This window comes from Condylostylus longicornis, unplaced genomic scaffold (assembly GCF_029603195.1).
Source record: "Condylostylus longicornis isolate FDR11 unplaced genomic scaffold, ASM2960319v2 ptg000135l, whole genome shotgun sequence".
NCBI classification, from domain to species: Eukaryota; Metazoa; Arthropoda; class Insecta; order Diptera; family Dolichopodidae; genus Condylostylus; species Condylostylus longicornis.
In genome coordinates, this window is record NW_026578103.1 from 14,286,725 (window position 1) to 14,313,041 (window position 26,317).

General features: G+C 23.2%; 1 protein-coding gene across 2 annotated transcripts in view; it reads right to left on the reverse strand.

The window, feature by feature from the left end:
* LOC129615159 (sugar transporter SWEET1-like) overlaps positions 1–26,317 on the reverse strand; it is a 322,754-nt gene that overhangs the window by 109,594 nt on the left and 186,843 nt on the right. The window contains exons 4-8 of one of the 2 annotated variants that reach the window (XM_055530254.1): positions 16,738–16,919; positions 16,587–16,664; positions 15,457–15,683; positions 15,208–15,383; positions 14,835–15,075 (exon numbers count right to left, since the gene is read on the reverse strand). In XM_055530254.1, coding sequence (XP_055386229.1) covers positions 14,956–15,075; positions 15,208–15,383; positions 15,457–15,683; positions 16,587–16,664; positions 16,738–16,808 — 672 coding nt within the window. In that variant the 5' untranslated portion in view covers positions 16,809–16,919 and the 3' untranslated portion in view covers positions 14,835–14,955. Of the gene's footprint in view, positions 1–1,271; positions 1,356–5,858; positions 7,373–14,834; positions 15,076–15,207; positions 15,384–15,456; positions 15,684–16,586; positions 16,665–16,737; positions 16,920–26,317 lie in introns of those variants that run through there. The other variant, XM_055530253.1, reaches the window with a different exon arrangement.

Here is a 26,317-nt window from a genome sequence, read left to right on the forward strand (position 1 = left end):
AATTTTTGAACATATCAAAGCCTTATGAAACAGCGAATTTTGTCCTATTAATTTGTAAAAAATAAATAATTTTTTTAAAATTCAACTAGCATATTTTGACAAATGCATTTTCAAGGGAATAACAAATGAAAGAATTACATCGAGATGAGTAATCAGGTAACTGAAAGCTTAAATTTACATTTTTATTAAATTAAAAATAAAAGATAAGAGGATTACGCCAAATATTACGCCGAAAACCCAACGTAAAATATCCTTTAGTTTAATACCGTAATTCGATACACTGAAAATCAACAATCATGCCTTTTAGTAGAAAAGGAAAGCTGATACCTTTAGATTTAAACAGTGTAAAAATGACTTGGGTATTTTCAATATGTCATAACAATATGAACTAAACCCACAGGAGGTTGCGATATTGAAATTATATTATAGTTTTTTTAAGCAAACGGGTGATATTAATTCTGTTAGTTGATATTCGGTATAATTTTGATTGAATTTTTGAATTGATACTTCAAGAAACAAGTTGAATATTTTTTAATAAAAAATTGTTCAAACTAAATGCAATCACTTACAAAGGTAAGAGAAATCATTTAATTGTAAAAAAATTTGTCAATGTTTGATAATATGAAAAAATTTTTAACTTAAGATAATAAGACTTCAAATTTCCTGAGCAAGTACACAAGTTTTCTTAAAAAACTTAAAAGACGAATTCATTTATCTTGCTGCAATCTCAACTAAACTGCCAAACTTTGCAATTCAACTTGATGTGGCATCTTACCGAAAATATGCACTTAGTTATCTACTCTTCTTTTCAATATTATTGGACTCACATAAGTTTCTTTACTAACATTTTGACCAGTTACTAAAATTTAATATTAAATATCCAAGGTATGTTAATCCCTTTAAAGCACCTTTCTATCATTTGACACTTTTTCTTTTATTACACTTTTCTCTTCCCTTCCAACATATTTATTATAATTTTAGGAAGTACTTCATAAACAAAAAAAAAAACTAATTCAAAAACTATAAAAAGCTCAAAGGATAAAATTATTAAAAAGACAATACTAAAAAATGTTATAAAAAATCGCAGCAACAAAATGACAGTAAAAAATGGTTTTTATGAGCAAATATAACAAAGCTCTATACCAATATAATAAAATTAATATATAAGTACACTTGAACATATAAAAATTTCATATGTATACAAATTTATACAAACATATATAATCCATTCACACTATTATAATATAAATCGCATATTTAAAGTTTATTACCTCAATACTATTATTCAAATCTGGATAATCAAATGATGTTTCATCACAGGAGCTATTCTGCGGCATATTTCCTTCATTCGCCAACTATTTTGCATATATTTTTGTGATTATTACGAAGGTTACATTGAAACGGTGGAAAAGAGAATAATAAAAAGAAAAAAAAAATATATTATTAATACTTATACAAAATGAAAGTTTAAATTAATCATGCATAAGTGCATATGCACTTGTATATACTATATACATAATTATATAAATAAAATGTGCACCATATATATTAGCATAGTATAAAGTTAACATAATGCCAGCTAATCCACAAAATAATTTGTTTATTATGTTTAATGTCACACACGTACATAATTTAAATTTGATTGTAATTATGGTCACACTCTTTCTCGTCTAGGTGAGAAGAAAGTGAGTGAGGATCATATTGTAACATATTTGTATATATATTAATTTTTAAGTAAGAAGAACTTTTTCGCATCCAACGCAATTTTTTTTTCAAATTTTATAGTCACCGTTTTTGAAGCTAATAAGTTCAGTCAACAAGCGAAGAGGCTTTTATATACTAAAAATAAGATTTCCTTCCTTTCGTCGTATAAAATTGAAAACAAAATAGCTTTTTTCGCGTTGAAATTTCAAAGTTCATATATAGAATACACATAATTAAATGAGACTGTCCAAAATCAAGCAAAATGACCGCCGCGAATTTCACCTCTGGCGGTAAAATAGGCTGAGTTCCTATTCTACCGCTGCCGATTACCGTTAACATTATGTGTTTCCATGAGTGAGTGACGTTATATGTGAAAATACTTTTTATTTGATTTTATCGTTCCGGTCTTTTTATAGGTTAACAACAGAAATCGTTCACCGTTGCCGCTCACTGCTTTAGTTCTATTATAAATTTATGTTATAATGTGCCAAAAATTTCAAAGACTTTAAAAAACCAAAAATATAAAAAGGTTTATTTTGATCATGATCAAAGTTGAAAACACCTGCATTGTATATTAATATAGAAAATTTCAATAATTTATATTGAAGTACAAAATCGTATCCGAAGTTTCATATCTTGAGCAGGACCAGTTTTCAAAAAAAAAAATCTTGAAAAATTTTTGTGGACCACATTTTTCTTTGCCTTTTTTTAAATATTTTCTTTTAAAGAACGTTTTTTTGTCGCTAATATTGTCCATACCGACCTACATGCACACTTAATATTCGAAAAATTACAGTTTCTTACCTTATACATACTAGTTTAAAAATCAATGGGAAAATTCCTAGTTATACTTGACCAAATTCAGACACAATAAATTAAAAGAAACTACAATTCAATTAGAATTAAAACAGTTCTACTAAATATATTTTTTGTACTCTATTTATTTGCCTCCTAAATAAATTTATATTGTGTTACAAAATCTTCACATAATTTTATTGAATAAAACTTTTAATGAATAAATTGTGATCATGAGTACAAATTCTAACTATAATGAACAAATACTACTTATATTCTTGTCTTCCTGTTAGAAAAGAAATACATGACGTGTATATAGTTAAAAGTTTTTCAATCCAAAACTGACAAAAACAATATTTAATTACCCACAATGTACAAAAGTACGGTTTCTTCAAAAAACTTTTCATTATCTTATTTCATATTGATTATGAAAATTTTAATATTTCAATATTGTTAAACAATAAAAAAGATTCTTTATGAATTTTGGTATAAATTATTAATATAACAGTTAAATTTATTTAATCTTCGACTTTTCTAGACATAAGGTTCATTTTTCTAGACATGAGGTTATGAATTTTTCTTATTCTTCCACGAAAATCTTAAGTTTCTTTTCGGCAAATATTTAAAATATTTTCTCTTATTTAAACTAAAATTCGCTTTAAATACAATTTAAAATTATTTAATATTAATTTAACAAAATTTTTGAGTAGGTGCATATACCAAAAGTCAAAGACTGCATATACATGGGTTTAACACAAAAATTAAATATTCCTTTCGAAAATTTAATTTTCCAGATGCAAAGAAAACTTTTTTAATTATTTCATTAAAGTTTGAACTTTTGAAGACTGCATTCTATATTATATTATATAAACCTATATAATACACAGGAGTTGTGTATTGGTATACATTGGAAAGAGAGGGCCTTATCTATTATACTACATCTAGTTTTTATATATTTTTTTATTTATTTGGCAACTCTAGCACTGATATTTTTGTGTACAATTATACATCACGAATTTATCACGTATATATGTACATATTTATATTTTTTCACATTGCTGATAACTTAAAATATAGTTAAAACATAACAAGTTGATGAAAAAAGTTGTAAAAAAATTTTTATAGTAAAAATGAAACAATAAAAATATCAAATATGATCTAGGTCTTATATACACTCGTAAGTCATATAGTATAAGAGTGTGTATATAATAGAAGTCAATTTAGTTTAATGCACCACATTTAATCTTTTTTATGTGAATATGCTTATAACTATATATAAATGTATGCAAAGTACGTATATATAAATCATCCTTTACCTCTTGAATTCATATACAAATTCTAGGCAATTAATTATACAAGTATAGTGGATGATTTGTAACAGAATTATCATGACGTCAAAATAAAAAACTTGATAGTTTTTTTCACTATAGAATATTTCAGTTTATTTTCGTATATGAGTAAGTTTATGTTAGTACAATATTTGTAAGTAAGTATATATTATATACATAGTTCAAAAATCTACCCGTATATAATATCTACATTTAACCCATAAACAACCCATCGGATGGAGTGAATTTGTATTGTTTTTTTGCAATAACAATAATATTTTTTCTTATATAACAATTTCATGGAATAGGTATAAAGATTTACCTATTTGAAGACTTAAAATAAAGATCAAGTATAGAATATTATTTTAATATTGAAAGTGTTCATATACATCATTATGAATTATAATATTCTTAATTAAGCAAATTATATAGGATATTGTACAATATATTAAATTATTTGTTATTGTTTATATAAACGCAAAGAAGAGATGAACCCTAATATTAAAATAATAACATCATTGTATAAGTATTTACTTATGAATCATATATAAATTCATTTTATGTATAGAACGAAATACAGAAAAACATTTAATAGGAAATCTATGTAGGGCCGAGTTACTTCAAATTAAATAGATTTATATAGAAAAATAATAAACATTATATATAATGTAAAAGTTAATAATTAATTTGCTCCCCATAATGTTCTAGAAAATTTCTCAGAAAAATATTGAAATAATATTTTCATATAAGAAAAAAAATCGTAGTTTTATCTATTAAAATTAGAAGATAAGGTTCAATAGTACTTTAATTTATACATCTGCCTATTGCTGTTCTTGCAAATCATTTCAATTTAGATTTAACAAAAAAAAATGGAAAATCTTTATTAACTAGTTACATGGTATACGCACAATAACAATTATAATTAATATTAATATTGTAAAGTTGTATTATTTTAAGAATTAATTATAATATCAAGTATAAATTCTCCAATCAACAAGATGACGGTACAAGTGTTACTGGCGAGAATCCCTTAAAACATTACTGCTTTTAATTAATTCATAAACAAATTAAAAGTTTACATAAGTTTTGTACTTCCAATAAAACAATATATACAATTAGAGACCATTCAAGAATTTAATCGAGTGCTTTTTCATAATAATAATCATATAGTAATCATGTAGGTAGTGTTTTCTTACACTCGCATATTGCATACATTCAGGATGAAAATAATAAGGAGCAACATATCAGTCTTATTATATCAGTCAAATAATATAATCAAATTTTCTTAAACGAAGACATTTTAATGCTATATTTCTAGTTTTAAAGGAGTTTTATAGATCGTACATGGTTACTTGAAACTAAAATGTTTCTAATTTTTGCAGGCGAAAATTCTCTACAGAGAAATAACTTTTTCATAATGATTTATAAAATCTGTAGCTTTAAGGTGGAAAAATTTTGTTAACAGGCACTTGAACTGCAATATTAGGATTAAAATTAGCTGCAAGTTACATCCGTATTAACTCGTAGAAAATTACGAATTAAATAAATTTTTTTATAAAATTTAATAAAAATTTTCTAAAAAGAAAATCTTCTCTTTAATAAACATGAAAAAAGAAACTCAATTCAGAAAGTGCGGCAGATAAAATAGCTTTTGCACCACCTACACGAGTACACGTATGAAAAATTTAATCCAACCAATACCTTAAATTTTGTATTTATACGTAAAATCTTTAATTTGATTTTTGGTTTTTTCTAGAACCAGAAATTTATATAAATTTTAAAATAAAAAACTCGGAGGAGTAAAGCGATGATAACAGTAACAACAAATCTGTAACTTTTCCACTAAATAAAATAATTTAATTTTTTCGTTCATTTTTCTTTTCCTTTGCTTTTAATTTTATTTTCTTCCCCCCTTTCATTATTTATTTTTATGCTTTTGAATTTAAATTTGTAAATAAGTTTTTTTATAAATATGCTTAGGTATATGTGATTGTAAACAATATATTAATATATATATGAATATGTATGTACCTGTTTATCAAGAGATTTTCTAGATGATGATTTTCCAACGGTAATTGCTGTTGCTAAATTTCCACAACTGTTATTTCTTAAATTTTTCTCACGTTCCAGTCTTATAAGGATTTGTGCGTTTTGTTCACATGTATAAGTATGCTTTTTCTTTTTTCTATCTAAACTGTATTGAAATAGTGGTCTATTAGGATCTGGTACAATTTCAGTTGAATCACCTGCATCACAACTACATAATGATTGATTGCTACGTCCTTTGCTACGTCTTAAAGAGCCACGATTTGAATTTGATGAAGATGATGTAGCTCTTGTAAAACTTCCATGATTGGAACTATTCATTTCATGTTGTTGTGTATGATTTGAAAAACTTGGCGATCGATGTCTATGCAAGTAATGCTCTTCTGTACAATTTGAAAATGTCACATTATTTGAACGTGATCCACCAGTATTACTGCTATTATTTCCACTAATTGAACTATTCTTTACAAACTGCATTGCTCCTGGTGGTTGATTTTTTGTTATAACAGCTACAGAATCAGAATAATGACTGCATATATCAAAATTATCTAAAGTTTGATCGATTTGATTTGAAAGAGAAGTTCCAGGTAATGCTCTTAAACCAGCATATCCAAATGAAGGCAAATTCATTGAATTATCTGCAGCATTACTTGAATTGAATACTTCTAAAGCACGACATTTTAAACCTCTATTATTTCTATTATTATTTCTTGTAGTTGTGGTATTGCGATTGTTATTAGAACCATTATTTCTATTTTTATTGGAAACTGAACTATTCGTTGTCCATGGTGTGCTAGCTATTGAATCTTGTAATGATGATTTTTGAGTTAAATTTGATGTGTGCGACTTTTGAACTGTTGCAAAATTATTTTCATTTGAAAATTTCTGATATGCAGCACGTGATTTTTGTTGTTCGTTCGATGAAGAATAATGTAAATTTTCTTTACTTTTTCGTTTTGATGGCGACAAATAGTACACTTCACAATAATTTAAAGTATCTCGATTATTTGTAATATTATTGGATATACTACTACCGGCTATTGTACTGCTACTTGAACCACTATTATTGGCAGTTTGATTATTTAGTTTTAAAAGTGGTGCACGAAATCCAGAATCAGAACGTAATGAGTATTCATTATTTGTTTTTGTTGTATCGAGATCATCACCACTGGATGTCACAACAGGATTAGATATTTGAAAACTAATGCCACTATCCTCTGAAAGTGATTTAGTTCGCTTAAATGATCGTCGCAGTTCATGCATATCGAGGAAAAACTATATTATTAAAGGATTTTTAAAGTTGAAATAAAACTGAAAAACAGTTTTAATAAATCATCTTAAGTTTAACACCTTCAATTAAATTCCTTAATCCAATATCTGTGTTGATGTACTTATGTAGGATATTGAAAATGAACTAAATTTCTTGAAAAAGAAATTTTTTTTTTGCTTGATGGCATTAGTTATATTACAGGTTCCTTCGATTGAAAAATTTTCAATGTCTAAAATAGAAAACAAAAAAAATTCAAATTTAGTAAAATTTTCTAATATATAAAAAAAAAAGTAAAAAATTGAAAGTAAAATCTGAAAGACTTTTCAATATGTGAAGAAAAACAAAAGAAAAATTTTAATTTTTTTTTTCTTAAAATGTTTTCCATAAAATTTTATGATAAATAGAATGTAAAATTTAAATTAAAATTCAATCATCCAACATACGAGTATCCTTGTCGTTATTTTAATTTTATTTTCGAGAGCCCTTAGAATAAATTTCTTTTGTTTTTTCTTAAATCCCCTTTTATTCATTTAGTGTATAGTATCACCATATACACATGCATTATATGATTATATGTAGTGAATAAGGAAAATATTTCAATAAATCCTTTTGAAATGTCTGAAATTGATTGGAATCCCAATAAAGAGGTCACTATAATATTGAAAACCCTTAACAGTCAATGATGTTTTTTCCATTTTAATCCTATCTTTTTTTCGAATTATGTACATACATACATACATATATGAAATAAAGGCTATAGTACAGAAATCCGGAAAAGAATTTAATTTAGAAAACAAAAATAAATCGAAAATAAAGCAAAAAAAAGTGTGATTTTAACGTCAAAAATTCGAATAAAAATTTTAATAAAAATTCAATACACTTAAAATTGTATATTAACTCTAAGGAAAATTCATTTAGCTTATACATGTTATGTAGTTATTTTAGTTGTTATAAGTAAAAGTCTCACACGTTTCAATTGATCAAGCAAGAATTTAATATTACTTAAGTCATATGTTACAGAAACGTAAACATATGTTTCAACATTGGGAAACAGTAAAATTTGTGAATAATAATATTTGTATATTTTATTCCACACAAGTTGGAGAAATAATAGTGTTATGGCGACAGCTTTAACAGCGAAAACAATAAATGAATAAAAAAATATAAATCAATGAATTTGCAAAAATTAAAAAAAATGTAAACCCACACTTACTATCGAGATAACTATTTTGTTTTTTTCTTCAATTATAAATGTTTACTGAAATTATGTGGAGTTGGGTATATATAAACAAATAGGTATATCGATAAGAGACTCGCACTTATTAAAAAAATAATTGGTTTCTTACAACTAGTTGACAAACGTTTTCTCGAAGTAAATCTTCATAATCAGATCATATACCCCATAAAATTCATTGTTGTTCTTAAACAAAAATTTAAGAAAATAATTTTTGCGGTTCTTTCACTTATATGGAATTATAACACCGCATCACTTTAAAAACGGATAAAAATAATTTTACTTATTACAAAAATCTTTAAAAACTATAATAACAATAAGATGAATATATTACCATATACTTGAACCTAAACTTTACATTCTAAAAGCTCTTCATATTTAATTTCAGTAGAGAAACGTATATAACCCATCCAATTATTTAAAAACATTCATGAAGTGAAGTTTTTAATGAAATATTCATTGTACAATTTTTATTTACTTGTATATAACAAAAAAAAATTATAATAGTTAACCTTATATACAATAAAATTCACATGTGTTATTTTTCACCATACCGAAAATGTTGTTGGTCATCTCATCTTATAAGAATAAATTTGTTAAAATATCGATGTATACTTAATACCCAAATACATAAATAATATTGGCTTGATTATTTGTCCAGTATATACAAATATGAATTAACATAGAAAAAATGTATTCATTATCTTCTCAATGGTAGTTAATAGTTAGACCTAGATAGAGCAATTTTATATAATTAATATACCTATTATGTTTTTATATCATTTATAATTCAATTGAGTCAAAAAGTTTTTCATTTCAATAATGAAACTTAGTGTGTATAACAAATAAAAAAAAAACACATACTTTATGAAATTACTGAGTTTTATTTGTTTCCTTTTTATTTAAAAATTTATGATAAAAAAATTTTATAATTATATTTGACATGATAATAACAATTTATACATGTATTATGTATATATAATAAAAAATCCACATTTAATTATATATATGAATGTTTCAAATACGAAAATGCTTAACAATTCTGAAAGGAAAAATTACAAAGTTATAAACCTAAAAATAATAAAAAACTGAAACTAAAAGGAAACTGGATGTGGATAATTTTTTTCTGTGATGAAACTTTTATTAGTTCATATTTGTATTATATGACAAATCATTTTAATAAAATATTAAATACACCATTTAAACCAAAATGATATTAAATCATGACTTACCCACATTTACACACCATACTTTACAAAATATCATATAGTTACTTTATTTTATGTTGTATTTTATTTACTTTCTTTTTTTTTTTATTAAATCTCAAAAAAAAAAACTTTCACTGTCAATTAAAATCATTCATATTTTATTTTGTTTTCCAGGAAAATGACGTACACATGCCAGAATATTTTATATTATGAGTATGTTCTTCATATTACATACACATATACAAGTTTATATAAGAAGTACTACAAAAGGATAATAATTATAAAAGCTAAATTTATTTAGAAATAAATTCTTTTTTTTTGTTTTTCAATTTTATATGGTGAGTTTTTTTATTCCGATTCATTTATCATAATATAAAATCTCATATGATGTAGAAACTAAAAAGTATTCCCGGTAACACTTTTATAACTTGAATCGCTTCAGTAGCACTTTTTAATAACACATTTTTTTACCTTTATTAATGTCATATTTTTTTTACTTCATTTTTTAAACAAAAACCAAAGCGGTTCCAACTCTTAACTCAAGCAAAATTTTAATTTATATTTGACTAAGCCTTGTAAGGAATCTTTCCAATTTTCTTTTCAATCTTTAATTTATTAATTTTATTTTTTAATTTATTGAATGAAGAAAGATTGATTTAGATACGAAAACATCTTTCATTTGAATTTTTTATTTTATTGGTTTTTAATAGCATATTTTAAGGAACTGGGTTTAAAATCTCATATAATTTTAGACAAGCTCCTGCCAATGAAAATATGAAAATGTTATAAACACCTCCAAGATTTGAAAATTTAAAAAAAAAAATAATTATTCTAAATTCTAAAATTTTTCAGTATATAATTATGTAATTTTTTGAATGAATAAAAATAATTTCCGGACTAAATGTAATTAACAAAAAATTTCATCATAAGTACATTTACATACATGTATGGTCATATAAATTATATACATAGTCAGTTAACCAAAACAAAAAAAGATTTTACAAAATATAGTTATCAATAATTAAAAGTAAAAAAAAAATTCTTTTCAATTTTGTATGTCTGTTAATTTGGTTTCCGCTCTCTTATTCTTAACAGATATTTTCTTATTTAATTTCTTCTTTAACATTATGTGACATACATTAATAAAACTCTTAAATTATAACATTAAATTTACTTTGTGCACAAACCATTTTAGGTAGTTATTTAAAAACGTGTGTAATTACAGTAAAAATGTTTTTCACCTCAGTTAATATTATAAGAGCGAAATGAAAAAAAATAAAAAAATTATAGCAATGCAGACATTTAGATATTATGTAATATCTTTAGATCATATACCATATTTTCTAAGCTACTTACTTTTACAGTATCATTTACATATTAAATTCTAATTAAGCTCTTCAGTATATTTAAATACAAAAACTATATATAATATTATCGATTTTAATAATATTAATATACAGTAGAATGACATTAATATGAACTAATAAATTATTGAATACACTGATTGTTCTGATATTTAGTCAAAAAGTTTGTAATATTTAATTATTAATTTAATTAATTAAATAACACATAATGTACACATATTAACAATGTTTTAATTTGTTTTTTGTTCAAATAAAATGAATTTTTTCTTATTTCAGAAAAATCAGTTTAAAATAATTTGTTCATACTTAAATATAATTAGTCATTATATGTAAGTATATGTATGTTAATTATAACTGCGAGTATACTATAATTAAAAAATTAATAATAAAGCACTAATCCTATAATATATTAGTGTCTATTTACTTCTTACATTTGTACAAGTAATAGATATAATTTTTGTATGAATCTATAATCTATGTAATATTAATTGTGTGTATCTATAATATGTACATTAAAATATATCTACACCAAAATATATCTACATTATATGTATGTATGATACATTTATGTTTTGATCAAAAAAAAATCCTTGCATTAAAAACAATTTTATCTTTTAATAAAATTAAAAAGGAAGAAATACAAAAATTTCAAGTTTCTTGCATTTAATTTTTTCGTACTTTTTAATCTATACAGAAAATACATACATATATAAAATTTTTGTTGTAGTACATATAAGCAAACTTCAATACACTATCTTTCACAGTTCCGAATAGTAGACTACATTTACTTCCTTCAATAAGTAAAAGTACTAAAAAACATGTTAAATGCAAAATTTCTTCTTAAAAAAAAAATTTTATGGTTTCTATAGTACCTACTTATTTCTTTCTATAATTCAACCATAGTGTAAAAAACAGGAAGTAAAAAAAAAAAGATTCATTTATGATGATGATTTGATAAATCCAACTATGAAGCATCACAAAGATTATTTTTTTTTATTTTTTGTGCAACCAGTTAAACTTTTTTAATTAAAACAAACTTTTTTATTATAATTACTAGAGCAAAATAAAGAAAAATGAAAAAATTCCAAAAACATAGATACTTTTTTCCTTTTTTTTTATATATACATACATACATTTTGCGTGGTAGTAGTAAAAATTTATAATTAATAGTAATTATATTAATTGTAAAAAAAATTTATCTTATTATGAAAATAGTAAATTAATGTTTTCAAATAATTTTATTTTCGCACAATTTTAAACATCCTTTTTCTGATGTTCGAATCCTTCTTTTTTTTGTGAAAAACAAGCCAAAGAAAAATATAAAACAATTTTTTTTTTCTATTGAATTTTTTTGTTAAATTTAATCTAATTTTTGCCAATATAAATTTAATCAATTGAACAAAAAATTTTAGTCAGCTTATAGTGAATAAACTCATACGCTTGTAAAAAAACCGTCACTTGATGTGAATTCTTTACTAAATTAAAAACAAAAATTTTTAATTTATAATTTCATTTTCATTTGAACTTCATTTAAAATGAATTTTTATAGCTTAAATAAATATTAAAAATTATAAATTTACATTTTAATAAAAAAAAACATTTCACTAATGTTATAATTAAATTTAAAAAAGGAAAACACGAGTTTAATATTATTAAAAAATCTTAAATAAATTTCAAAAATCTTAAAATCTTAAAAATACTTAATGTAATTTAAAATTTTTAATTAAACGCTTATATACATGCTAAATAACTACAAAATATCCATTATATAATAATATAAGATCTTCAAAAATTATCTATACAAATTTATTTATATACAATATGTGTTTAGGATTATACACATATAGGCACTACATTTAATTTCAACGATGTGATAGAATATTAAAAACTTCCTTGAATTCAAAATTATATGTACACATTTCAATTACTTTGAGCATTAATGTTGAATAACATTATGTAGGTACGTACTCGTAAAAATATTAACAGACACTTTAATATATTCAATATAAGTACAATAATCTACCAAAATTTTATGTACTATGGAAACGTTTATCATTTAAAATTTATTCCTATACTTATATTATAAAATTATATAATTATAATGTAATCGCACTTCAATAAATCTGAACAAATTATGGAACATTAAATAAAATTTTTTGTCAAATACAAATTTTATATGGAAAAATAAAAAAAAAATTTGTAATTTTTTATATAGGTATATATATGTATGTATATACATACTATTAAATAAGTATTTGTATTCATCACAGTTAAAGTAAACATTTTCACAAAATAAAACAGAAATAATCACAAGCCAAAAAAAACAAGGAATAAATAATTTAAAATAATCAAAAATTACATTCTTACAAAAACATTCTTATGTATACTAATTAGATTTCACTCTTTATTTATGCTAATTTTCGTGTGCAAATTAAAAATAAAAGAAAAAAAAATACAAGTAAAACATGAATTGAAGTAAAATAAAGTGAAATAAAGAATAAGAAAAAAAAATTAAACATTTTCTTAAATTACAACAGAAAAATAAAATGAATAAATTTTTTTTCTTTTTTGTTTTAGAAAATTTTAGTCAATTTAAGCATTTCTCTATAGTACGTTAGTATACATGCTTGTATATCTCTGTATTTCATGTAAATCAAATGCTGAATTTAAATAAATAGTTCAGAAAATTTTGTAAATCAAATCTTTTACTCCGTTTAAATTAAAAGTTACTATTATCATTAGTAATGTTATTTACACTACCTAAGTATATCATTTCCGACTACTTATATAATATTACAAAATTTTTAACTAAAAAGAGCAAGAATTAATCTAAAAACTGAAACATCTTGTAGATACCGTTATATACACAATATAAACAATAATTATTTAAAATGAAAATTATTTTACTTAATCCTGTTTCTGCTGTTGCAGAATGTTAATTTCTTTACCTTGCTTCTATAAAACAATGAATCTATGTTTATGTGTTACATATTTTTCATTTTTTAAATGAAAAGTTTGTATGTTCACATTTTTGTTTTCTTGCTCTCCAAATTCACATTAATTTATGTATGTTTTATATACCTACTTACATACAATAACATTGTGTACCAATAAAATGTTTATTTCCCCATTTTAATTCACAACCCGTCATCTCAAAAAAATTTTCCCAAGTTTAAAAATTTTTTTTTATTTTATTTCTTTGTTTTTCTTTTTTAACTGTATTAAAGGTAATTCTTTTCTAATTATCATTTCTTCATGAAAGATGAAAAAAAAAATTTCTTACTTTTCTTTTATATAAAGAACAAAGTTTTTCTTTTTACTTTTGTTATTTAAATTTGTATTTTAAGAACACTTTTTTCTGTTGTATTTTCAAAAATATTATGCAAAAAGTTAGAGCAAAGAGTTTTAGAATATTCTTCGTTGCAAACATTATGTTCCCTGATAAAATCTATCATCTTTTAGAACATCATTTTATATATATATCCTGTTTTTAATCCTGCTTTAAGAGTTCAAATTATTTTAGGCAATTGAGTAACATTATTAATTTCTCTTAAATTATTCTAAAATAGATTCATGTTAAAATTAATCCGATAGTTATTCAAATATAATAAAATAATATACAATATACATACTGATAGTTGAAACAAATTGTATTTTATTAGTTGTTGGTAGAATTTTATTAATTCGTGAAATAGCTCTAAATTACAATATCTTAATATAAAATATAAGTAGGACACGCAAGACTAAACTCGATGCCAATTATAGAGAATAATGTCTATATTTTGTTTTCAAATTGAAAAAATTATTTTAAAGGATGAACTGTAATTTAAAACTAAGTTTTCACAATATTAAACACAAATTAGAACTTTAAATCTACATTACATTCTTTATTTATATAATATGTATATGAATAGTTACAATGAAATATATATATTGTAAGTTATTATATATAAGGGATATTATTATAGATATTTAATAAATGAATTTATAAATTTTGTAAATGAGATTATGAAAATACTGCATTGTCGAGCAATTTATAAGATGGACCAGTAAATCCTTTCGGTGGATAACATACAAATAAACCAAGTTGTACGGATGATAGTAAACAACCCAAAAAATTTGGAATCTAATGCAAAAGAGAAAACAGATGAAATTTAACTTACTTTTTTACAATAAGTAGATTTTGTATTTAGTTTACATTAACATTGCAGATCTTATAATATTGTTTGCTTAATATTTTTTTAGTAAGCAAATTTACCTCAATAAAAACATCATCCATAAGTACACCGTAAATAAACCATTGAAGTGAAACAATAAAAGAACATACTATCAATGGAAATGGAAGAAATTCTGTGCTTCTTGTTTTAATCACTTGAAATAACTGAGATAGTGGTGAACCAAAAAAGGTAACTGTTACACAGCAGCATACATATCCTGTTTGCCAACAAATATTTTTTTTTTAATATTGCATAAAATTTACAACTAAATTTTGAATTTATATTTTTACCTATTACATTTTGTTTAAGCGCTAGATCATCTTCTTGTCTTGTATACAAAATAACAGAAAGTAATATAATGAATGCTATAAGAAATTGTCTAATGTAACTTTGTTTGTTTACTGTGAAAATGTAATACGATAAAACGTAAAAGAGCATTAAAACAGTGCCAACAGAATTGACGGTTATTAAAACGTTATCATCTGTTAAAAAACCATACTGAAGCCAAAGACTGCATCTGTAAAATATTTTTTGTTACAAAAATTGTAAACTGATTTTAATAAAATAAAAAGGAAATTTTCATTTGATCTTAAAAATTTCGAATATTTTAGAAATTGTAATAACGAAAATAATAATCCAATAATATCTATTTTAAAAAAAAAAATTAATTTTAAATGAGTTTCAAATTATAGCACGAAAAATTCACGAAGTTTTGAGCCACTAATTAGAACCTTCAGCATGTTTTAATCTAAACATCGTGGTTAAATAAGTAAGCAATTTTTAAATAAATAAGTAAATTTTCAGTAATTGCATAAGTGACTACCAAATAAATAAGTACTAGATAAGCAAACACCCATCTTTCTACTTCTAGATATCTATAAAATATCAACATTATAAAATACTCACTTCACGATATTAATAAACAAATTAATAAATAGAATTTTTCTGCACTTAATAAGTAATTAACACAATCTTTTTTGTATCCATCATTATTTCTTTTAAAAGAATATTATTGTTCCGTCGCACATTCAGTTATAATAATTCAGTTTTCTCCTTACACATCTTCAAATACATGGATACACACATATATGTATGTATACTTATATACACGTATAAGTGTTTATATTATATTTTTGTCTAAAATTTGAAAATTATTCATTATCGAATATTCAAAAGATTAATATTATAGAACACATAGAGAATTTTTATTGCACGTTGTTACCATTTAATAAGAAATTACTGATTTATAATTAGAATTAGGTACATAAGTATGTAGGTAACTACCCAATTCAATCATCTTTAAACAAATTTAACCTTGAAAGCCTATCTATACCTATCAAAGATTTAATACAAAAAAAACCAACACTCGTACAATTTAATATACACAATTCATTAAATAATTATTTTAAATTTTGCTTACGAAAGCATCCCACATATAAACGGAAATCCTGAGGATTCACTCGTACTTTTTTTTAGAAAATATTTGCGACATATTAATCTAAAAATAAAGAATACATTATTTAACAAACCCTCAAAAAATGTAATGTAGTTAATATTTTTATAAAACTTACATGCCGGACATAAACTGTAATATTGTGGAAAATGTTGCACTCCATCCAATGTATACAATTAATGAAGTCATTTTTATAATATTTCTCAATTCGGTTGTTTAAGTATTATCTTTCCATTAACATTTTTTATCTCAAAATTTTCTCTGAATCAAAACAAAACTTTAGCCAACAACGAAAGGAAACTGTAAACAAAAATGTTTAATGTCAAAATAATAAAGTTAACTGTCAAAGTACAATAATTTTTGTTTCTTTTTTTATATGCATTATGTACTATCGATTGTTGAATACTCAGAATTGCGAGACTCGAAATATTTCAGTATAATATAAAATAAAATAAATGTCAAAATTTAATGTCATTTTTAGTCAGGTGTTAATGTTATACATGTAGATATAACATTATGTAGATGCTGTGTAGGTATGTACATATTTTGTATAGTATAAAGAATATAACAATATCCTTTTTCTTATAAGAAAAATGAAAATAGAAAATTATAAATGCTGTGCGTTACAATGCTGAACAAGTTATTTTTCACATAATGCTCACATATTACATAAAATATAATAAATAATAATTATTAAAAAATTAATTTTGAAAACCATAATTTAAATAAGAGGAAGTTTGAGTTACAGATTAATTATATTTATTAATATTATGGTTAATGATGCTGAATGTAGTTCGTTTAGATAAAAAAAATCTTTGATTAACACAATATGTTGTTTATAAAGTATCACCTCTTACATAATTTTCATTACATTACATTTTTAGGCATCGAGAATATGAAATAATTTGACTAAAATTAGAAATTTAAGTTATTTAGTTTTTTCATACAATAATAAATACTTAAAATATAACAGTTGTAAACATTCCATTTATTTTCGGCAAAAATTTGTACGTTACGTACTATGTTAGAAGATAAGAGATAGCTTGAGTTATGTTTGTAGTTATAAGTTCTTGCAGTTGCAGCCGTTTTAGGTTCTTTTTTTTTAAAAAAACAGACCGTTTTAGTTTGCAGAATTTTCAAATGTCTACTTGTTTTCATTTTGACAAAATTTTCATTATATATTTTAGTATTTTTTAGTTTTGAATTGTTGCAAATAGATGTCTTTATTGGCAGAACTACGTTTCATCTTGACAGGCAAGTTACTAGCAAAAACTTTACAACTTAGTACTTTGTTTTTACTTGTTAGGCAAGTTTACAGCTGTTAATTGCTTTTCCGAAATGCTAAGTAATTAAGATTCTTTTTTATTTTCCAATAAAATAATTCAGAATTTCAAAATTTTTTGACAAGTTCAAATTTTTGGTCGGCAACATATGTAAACACTCGGTTAAGGGATATAAGACTTGATTTAACTTAATGTCTAACTTGACTTATCCGTTTTCAATAATTACCTTTTTTAATTTGAATTTTTAATTGATTCAGTTTTGAATTTTAATTAAATAATATTATAAAGAAGTGGTACCGTAGCTATATTGGACCAACATTTATGGGTTGCAGATAAATACGCTGCAAAGAAAATCCGGTAAGAAAATTTTATTTCTTTATCGTTACCTAAGTAAATTACTAAAACTCTTAATTTACTATTTATTCATTAGCTAAATATTAAGTTTCGACTTATTAGGGCCTACAAATATATAGAAATGTTAATTTTAAATCCAAATACACAGAAAGTAAAAATATTAAATCTTGACTCACTTTACTTAAAATACGGGTCAATCGAATGTTGTATTTCTAATAATTGAAAAAATTAATCTTTAACAAAAAACAACGCGAAGCTTGAATTCATTTCGCATTCATTTTGGCTTTTATATCGCTTATAAACGATGCGTGTTTAAAATAAGTTGGTATAATACAATATGTATTTATGTGTATAAGGTTTCCATTTAAATTTTTTTGTACATACTACGCTAATATACAATATTATTATTTATATTAGACATTCTGCACAGTTCTGAATATTGATAAAATTTATATTCAAAATATAATATTAAAATGTGCGTAAGTACTTTTTATAAAAATATTATAGAAAAAGTATTAAAGATCAACTATATACGGTTTAAAGTATTGTCGACTTAAAAAAAAAACATGTGCATATACATATGTACATACATAATATTATTTATATAAAAATAGAATGATAACTTTAAACAATTTTATAAAAATCATTTTCAAAAGCCAAGGGAACATTAAAAACCTATATATCATAATATTGAAACCATTTAAAAATATATAATGTAAAGACGCGATAAGCCCAAATAAAACTGAACCTTTATAAATTAAATAAAAAGGATAAAATTTTATCTATAACCTAATAAAGATCAAAATGGAACATGTAGAAGAGTAAATATGAGTAGATATTGTATAAGATATAATATTATTATTGTAACAAAACAAAATGAGGGAGAAAATGTAAAATAGAATTACCGAGAACATAAAGCATTTGTATAGATGTAGCTATTCATTATATTAGCTATATGTAAAGCAAATTTACAATATTCTTCCATTCTATTCAATAATTTTGTTAGACTTTGCGTCCTCTTATCTTATATTAATGATTTTGTTTTTTTTCTTTTTTGCTATTACCAATATATTGTACCTCCTTATATAGAAAAATCAAAAACAGTATGAGCATTCAAGTTTTATAAAAAAAAAAAAATCGTGTGTACCTACTTATGTAGAAGAAAAAAAGTACTTTATTGGAAAAACAAAAAAGCTAGCTAAATATAATGTAAAATATCAAAATATATATAAATATAGCACATAAATGGGATCAAAGTTACCTATACCATGATATGATAGAATTTGATTTTTTGATAAGAAACAAAAAATTTATATCTCATTAAATTAAAAAAGATCACTCCTAATATAATAAAGCAGAGGCGTATTACACGATATAATATTTACATATGTATATGTATGTATGTTTATTGTATTTGAGTAACATTCAAAATACATAATATCTAATGAAAATTTAATAAAAATCAAATACATAATTATTATACGGAATATCTTAAAATTAACAATGTCATGAACAATATTGCGCGGTGTTGAATAATTAGACAGTAAATTTCAAAGCTTGTTATATTGGGTATGTGTATTTCCGGCAGGATTGTTAGTAAATTAATACGATTGCTGTTTTGTATTTTATAATTTAAAAAATTTCTCATTTTTCATTCATTTAAATACACATATCTATACTATCTACTTCTATCATTTTTAAATTAGCTTTAACATGTTAAACCCATATATATATGTATAAAGAGATGTGTAAGTATTATATAATTAGTAGTTGGTGTAGCAGTGCAAATATAGTTTTGAATTACTTTAAATTCTACAGTTGACCATTGATAATGAATGTTTTAATGAAACAAAAATTTCATGTGCCATCATAAGATGAGTTTGTAGGAAAATGAGGTGAAATGAAGTGTAAATGAATATACTTCATAAAATTGAAGTGATTCTTAAAAATTTAAATTTTAATATTAAAGAATATTAAAATCTTGTCTTTCTAAACACTGAATAACATTGTTACGAAAATAACAATAACTGCATAATCTATTTAATCTGAAAGTGTATGTCTATATGTAGTTCATCATGTAAATTTTATTTATTTATTATGTAATTTTGCAGTCAAACAAAACATATTACGTACAATATATAAATAATTCATTGTTAAGTTTATATACATTATATTCATACCCATATTTACATTAATATTACATAACCTACACATTACATAAATATTAAACTCATCATACACATACATACAAATGTAAGTATAATGTAAGCTTCACTAATTTCTTTTCTTTCTTTCGGCTTTCATACATACATTAAAATAACAATTTTTTACAAGGTGTAGAATAAGGAAATCTCTGTTTTGACAAAATACTCTATAGTAGTATATGCATTATGTGATGTGTATGACAAATAACATTTGAAATACATACTTCACCAACGAATAATTCCGGAAGTAATCTCTCTTCAAAGAAACAAAAAAAAAGAAAAAAGAAAACAAGTAAACGAACTCAGTCAGTATTTTTATATGAAATAAAAATCTCATTCTTTCCACTCTTTGCACCCTTAAATCTTTTCTTTTGATTCACAACTCATACATATGTGTACTTCCTAATCATTACGTATTTAAAGTCAGAATATTATGTTACATAATGATGCTTACGTTAGTACAGCAAAACAAAAAAAAAGAGCAAAAATAAAAAAAACCAAAAAAGGAAAATCAGATAATAAAAAACTTAATCTTTAAGAAGCGTCAGGATTCAATAGAATAAAAGAGGAAAAAAGAAAATTTCTACACTCTTTTTTTTTCTTTTCTTTTATTCTTATGTAATTTAAAATAGCTGACTGTAAAAAAAAAAAATGAAAATAAAAAAAAAGTGCATTGCATGAAAAATTATTTTTTATAAATTTTTATCACTAATTTTTTCCTCCTATTTCTTTGTCACACAATCATTTGTTAACAGAGGTTTTCAATCTTTCAGAAGACATGAAAAATTGTTTATGTAAAAGAAAATTACTCGTAAAATAACGCTCTTATAACCAGGTTATAATTCAAAAACATATGTTTTTTTCGTAATGGTAACAAAAGAAAGCTAAAATCATCATTTAAATCGTTCTTCTCCAGAATAATTCAAAAATAAATATTGAAAAAGTAAAAGCAAGATTTTTATTAACGCCAACAAGATGGAAAACGGCGTCTGAAATCAATTCCAAATTTATATGGAGTTTATATGGAAGGGGTGTCGGAACTTATTTGTATGAAAGAAATTGATCAATATTTTTAGCTCTACTGATTCTACACATATTTTAAAAATTTAAATTTAAAAAAAAATTCGATTGATAAATTCTGACTGAAAAATGAATTTAAAAAAAAGTAACTTTTACCTCGGCCAACCTTTCCTGTCTTCCAAGTGAAAGGGTAGGGTACAGAATTAAAGAGTAAAATTTTTGAATAAGAAATTGGATTTAAAAAGAAATTGAAAAGCAGCAAAAATATAACTATTATAACATAATCTAGATCGCTTTCAAAAACATGCTAAATAGTCACTTATTGTGAGTTTAGTTTTTAAATTTTTAAAGCAAAACACCAACTGCAAGAAATTTCAATTGTTGCCATCTACTTTTTGAATATAATTTCATTTAAATGTTGGTTCGAACTATGCTTTCAGGATTATCCTTAAAAGAAGGACGGGTTTTCAAACGAAATACATGATATCGTACAAAAAAAAAATATTCAGATGCAAAGCACAAGTTGGCAACTGAAAAGTAATATGAAAAGTAGCAATAATTCCACATGTACAGTGATGACAAAACATGGCGACAAATTATTTTTGAATCAATTTTAGAAAATTTTATCGACCAATTTTAATATTAAATATTTATTAATATTTTTTAAAGCCACATTTTTTTTTTATAAATATACATATTCCATTGCATAAAATTTGACATATTATTAAAATCAATTGATGAAATGCTATATTACAGTTTATTTATTAGGCATTGTCTGAATATTATAGTTTATAATATTGTACATATTAACTTATATTATACATACATACATACAATAAGAGACAAGGTTTGATCGTTTTATTATAACAAGATTCACGAACATTTTAAATGCTCAATATTGTATTAATGAAATTGTTCATATAAAATATAGAATTTCTCTTAAATAAAATAGCATATAAAATACAACTTTTGCCCACAAAGTGTAAAGAGTACGAGCATATGTTTGTAAATACATATGTATATATATACAGGGTAATTCGGAAATTTATACAACAACATATACCATTGGTTAGAAGATCGAAAATGGGTAAAACTTTTGTTCCGGACTGGGTGGCAAATCTCAAGGGTTTAAGAGTTCCAAGGATTTTAACGAATTTTCAAGAAATTTTTACTTATCCAGGTTTTTTTTGATTATGACTTCCACTCTGAAGAAGATAGGAACTTCAACGAAACAGTTTCTAAAAGGTCTAGTAAAGGGCTTAAAATAAACATGTTTGATTCTGTATTTTATGTACCTTCGGAATACCAAGCATTTGAACTTTAAAGAAAATAAAATTTTTCGGTTTATTTTTTTAGTTTTTTCTAGCTAGATAATTTTGCAAGAAATTCTGCAAAACCTTGAAATTTTTTTTTATTAAATTTTGTCCAGCTGTTTAAACTTTAATTTTAGTCCTCAAATATTAAAAAAATTTTTATGTTACAGAAGATGTAGTACAAAAACAACAAATATTGTGAGCCACAAATTCAATTAAAATCAAACCAGATGTCGATAAAACTAAAATTAAATTCAATTTTATATCCTTTATCAAAAAATTTGGAAAAATATGAATTTGTTATCTAAAAATTTTGAAACGAACATCAAATTCTCTTATGAAATTCAAATATAATCCTAACACGACAAACATTTATGTTTTACCATATACTAATTTTAGTTTTTGTAGAAATTTGTTTAAAATTTATTAATCCCATGAAATTATTTTTTAATTATTTAGTAACTTCATAATGTTAATACAATATCATTTAAAAACTCCATTTTGTACAGAAAAATTAAATTTTCCTATTAAAAAAAATTTTTTTTAATTAAAATAAATGTCAAAATTTATATGGCATGTCTTTAAAAATTCGCTCCAGCTTGTAAATTTTAATAACTTCAGATGCTAAATGGTGTCTAGATTTCGAAAATATTTTTTTCAAATTTTTAAATTGCACCCAATCTGAGAAAAATGCATTTAAAAATTTCAAACCATATAGGTACCATTTCTTATAAAAATTGGCAAAAATTAAAAAACTATCAATTTTCTTTACCAAGAAAAGTTTCGAAAAAAAATTTTTGATTACTAGATTTTTTTTTGTTTTTCGTAATACAAAATTCTAGTTTTTCTTTTCAAAAATTTCAAATTTTTTAAAATCAATTTTTGTTTTTCAAATTATAAGTTTGTATAAAATTCCGTTTCAATTTTGCTATCATTTGTTACATTTCAATAAAAACATTAAAATTCAGATTTTTTACAAAATAACGTGATGGACATCCAAAACAACAGACTCGTCATTAATATTGGTTGATAGTTACAGCGCTTAAAATTAATAAAAATCAAAAATAGGGAAAATTAGGGTTCTTTCAATCTTGAGATAGAAATGGTTTTTGTGTTTTCAATCTCTAGAACTGGGAAACCCTTGAGATTTGCCACCCAGTCCGGAACAAAACTTTTACCAATTTTTGATCTTCTAATCAATGGTATATGTTGTTGCATAACTTTCTGAATCACCTTGTATAATATGTATAGGGCATAAATCAATTTTAATCATAACATTTTTTATATATTTTTTTTTTGATCTAAGGATTAAAACTTTTTAAAAAATGAAATTTATTTATCCAATCTTTTAAAATAAAATTTTTTTAATATCGCTATTATATTATGGCACTATTATAAAATTTCGAAATTGAAACTGTTATCCTTCCTTTTTATTTTTTTATACTTTTTATACTTTAAAGATTAAAGTTTTGTACTTTTTAATGTTAGTTACGCGTCAGAATTAACACACTAAAATAAATTTATTTGCTTTACAAGTATAACACGTGCATGCATTATTATTTTTATTCTATGTGAAACTATAAATGATTAAATAGGTTGAGGTCGAAATTGTCTGTTAATATTTTCTGAAATATTTAAGCTTCCAGTTATTTTAAAAGAAAAGTTGTAAAAATTATGATCGAAATTATTTAAGTTGAAATATTTCGAAATTTTGGAGAATCTTCGTGATCAGTGATAGATCTGGAAAAAATCACCTACTTTATTTTTACCATTGAATTTAATAAATAATTTTATTATAATAAACATGTGGTATAATTAATTCCTTACATAATATTCTAGAATTAATTTTTAAGTGCGTTTATTCAAAAAAAAAAGAAGAAAAACAAAACTTTTGTTTAAAATAATTTAGGCCATGCATTATTTTTATTTTGGTAGGATAATGATAAATTTCGATTAAGCCGGTAATATGAAAATTATTCAAGCTTTTGTATTTATGTTTTTAATTTTCTTTAAAATTAAAAACAAATATTTAGTATAACTAATTATAAGATTCAGATGTCTTCAGAGAGCAAACATAACATTCATTAAATACCGAAAAGTGTTAGCCAACATTATACTTAGTATTATTAAAATTATTATTATAAGTGAGTTTTATGATTATTTTAGGCAGTTACGTACAACTGGAGACACTCAACCAAGAATGCACTGGTAAAATATGGATTATAACAAAGAGTCCAAATATTTTAAAATACTGTTCCTCTGAATTGCTTCAAATTATAAAATTCTAGGATTTAAACCTTAGTAGTATATATAAATTGGGCGTACCAGAAAACTAGAAATCTCATGTAGAAAGAGAAAGAAATAACTTCACAATAATTATATCTTATATTCGATTTAGTGTTAACATAAAGAAGATTAAATTTCTATCTAGACAATTCTCATATTTATATTGTATAAGCAGTAGGTCATATTTCTATTATAATTTTAGCATAAAAAATAAGGTATAAAATTGTAGAGGTTTAAAATTAAAAATATTTTTATTAAGCTTATAAAATCAAAAACTTAAAATTTTAAGTTGAAAAAAGTGTAAAATTTACATGTATACACAATATACAGTAGTATGAAATTTTGAGTAAAATGTCCTTTTAAGTTTTTAAATAAAAATGGAATCATTATTATCATATTTTTTCTATAAAATTATTTATTTTGTAACAAAGCTAATAAAAATGGTGAGACTCTTGAAATATTTTTTTTCTTTTACAATAAGAGTTCCATATAACACGTTTTTTATATTAAATGTTATATTATTATACACACGTACATATAAAAAGCCCCATTATATATAAATATGTATAAATGTATATTCATTGTACTACAAAATTTCCTTGGGGTTTTTAAAAATTACCTATAAATAAGAAATTAATCCCATAACGTTATACATATAATATAATATAATACAAGTATATAGAGAAAATTTCAATGTTAATTTGATTAAATTATAATAAAGTCAATCCAATTTTATAATCTCTTAAGTAAATGAAATTATAATCACTTTAATAGGTGTGAGTTCATTTATTTGTATTGTATATACATACAATATACATATACACATAATAATATTATATGTATATATAGAAAAAAAATGTATCGCTAATATCCTGTCCATTAATTCATATATAATGTATACAATTAAATGTTTGTACATAAACACCTACACTGAGAAAAATTTTATTTAAATTTGATATGTTTTTTAAATAGAACAGACACACACTATATCCGATATCGGGACAACTACACTTTTTTAGCTAATTTTTACATAAATGTATTTCCAACCCCTTTATTTTTACTTTGAGTATAATTCAAAACAGTTTCATAAATATTATAATGTTATTAGACTAGTTATGCTTTTAAGCCATTTATAAAAATAAATTATTTAGTTAAAATAAAAGAAATGTCAGAATGAGCTACAATAATTTCATATATATTTTTTAGTTAAATTGAAAATATTTTTCGAGAAATTGAGA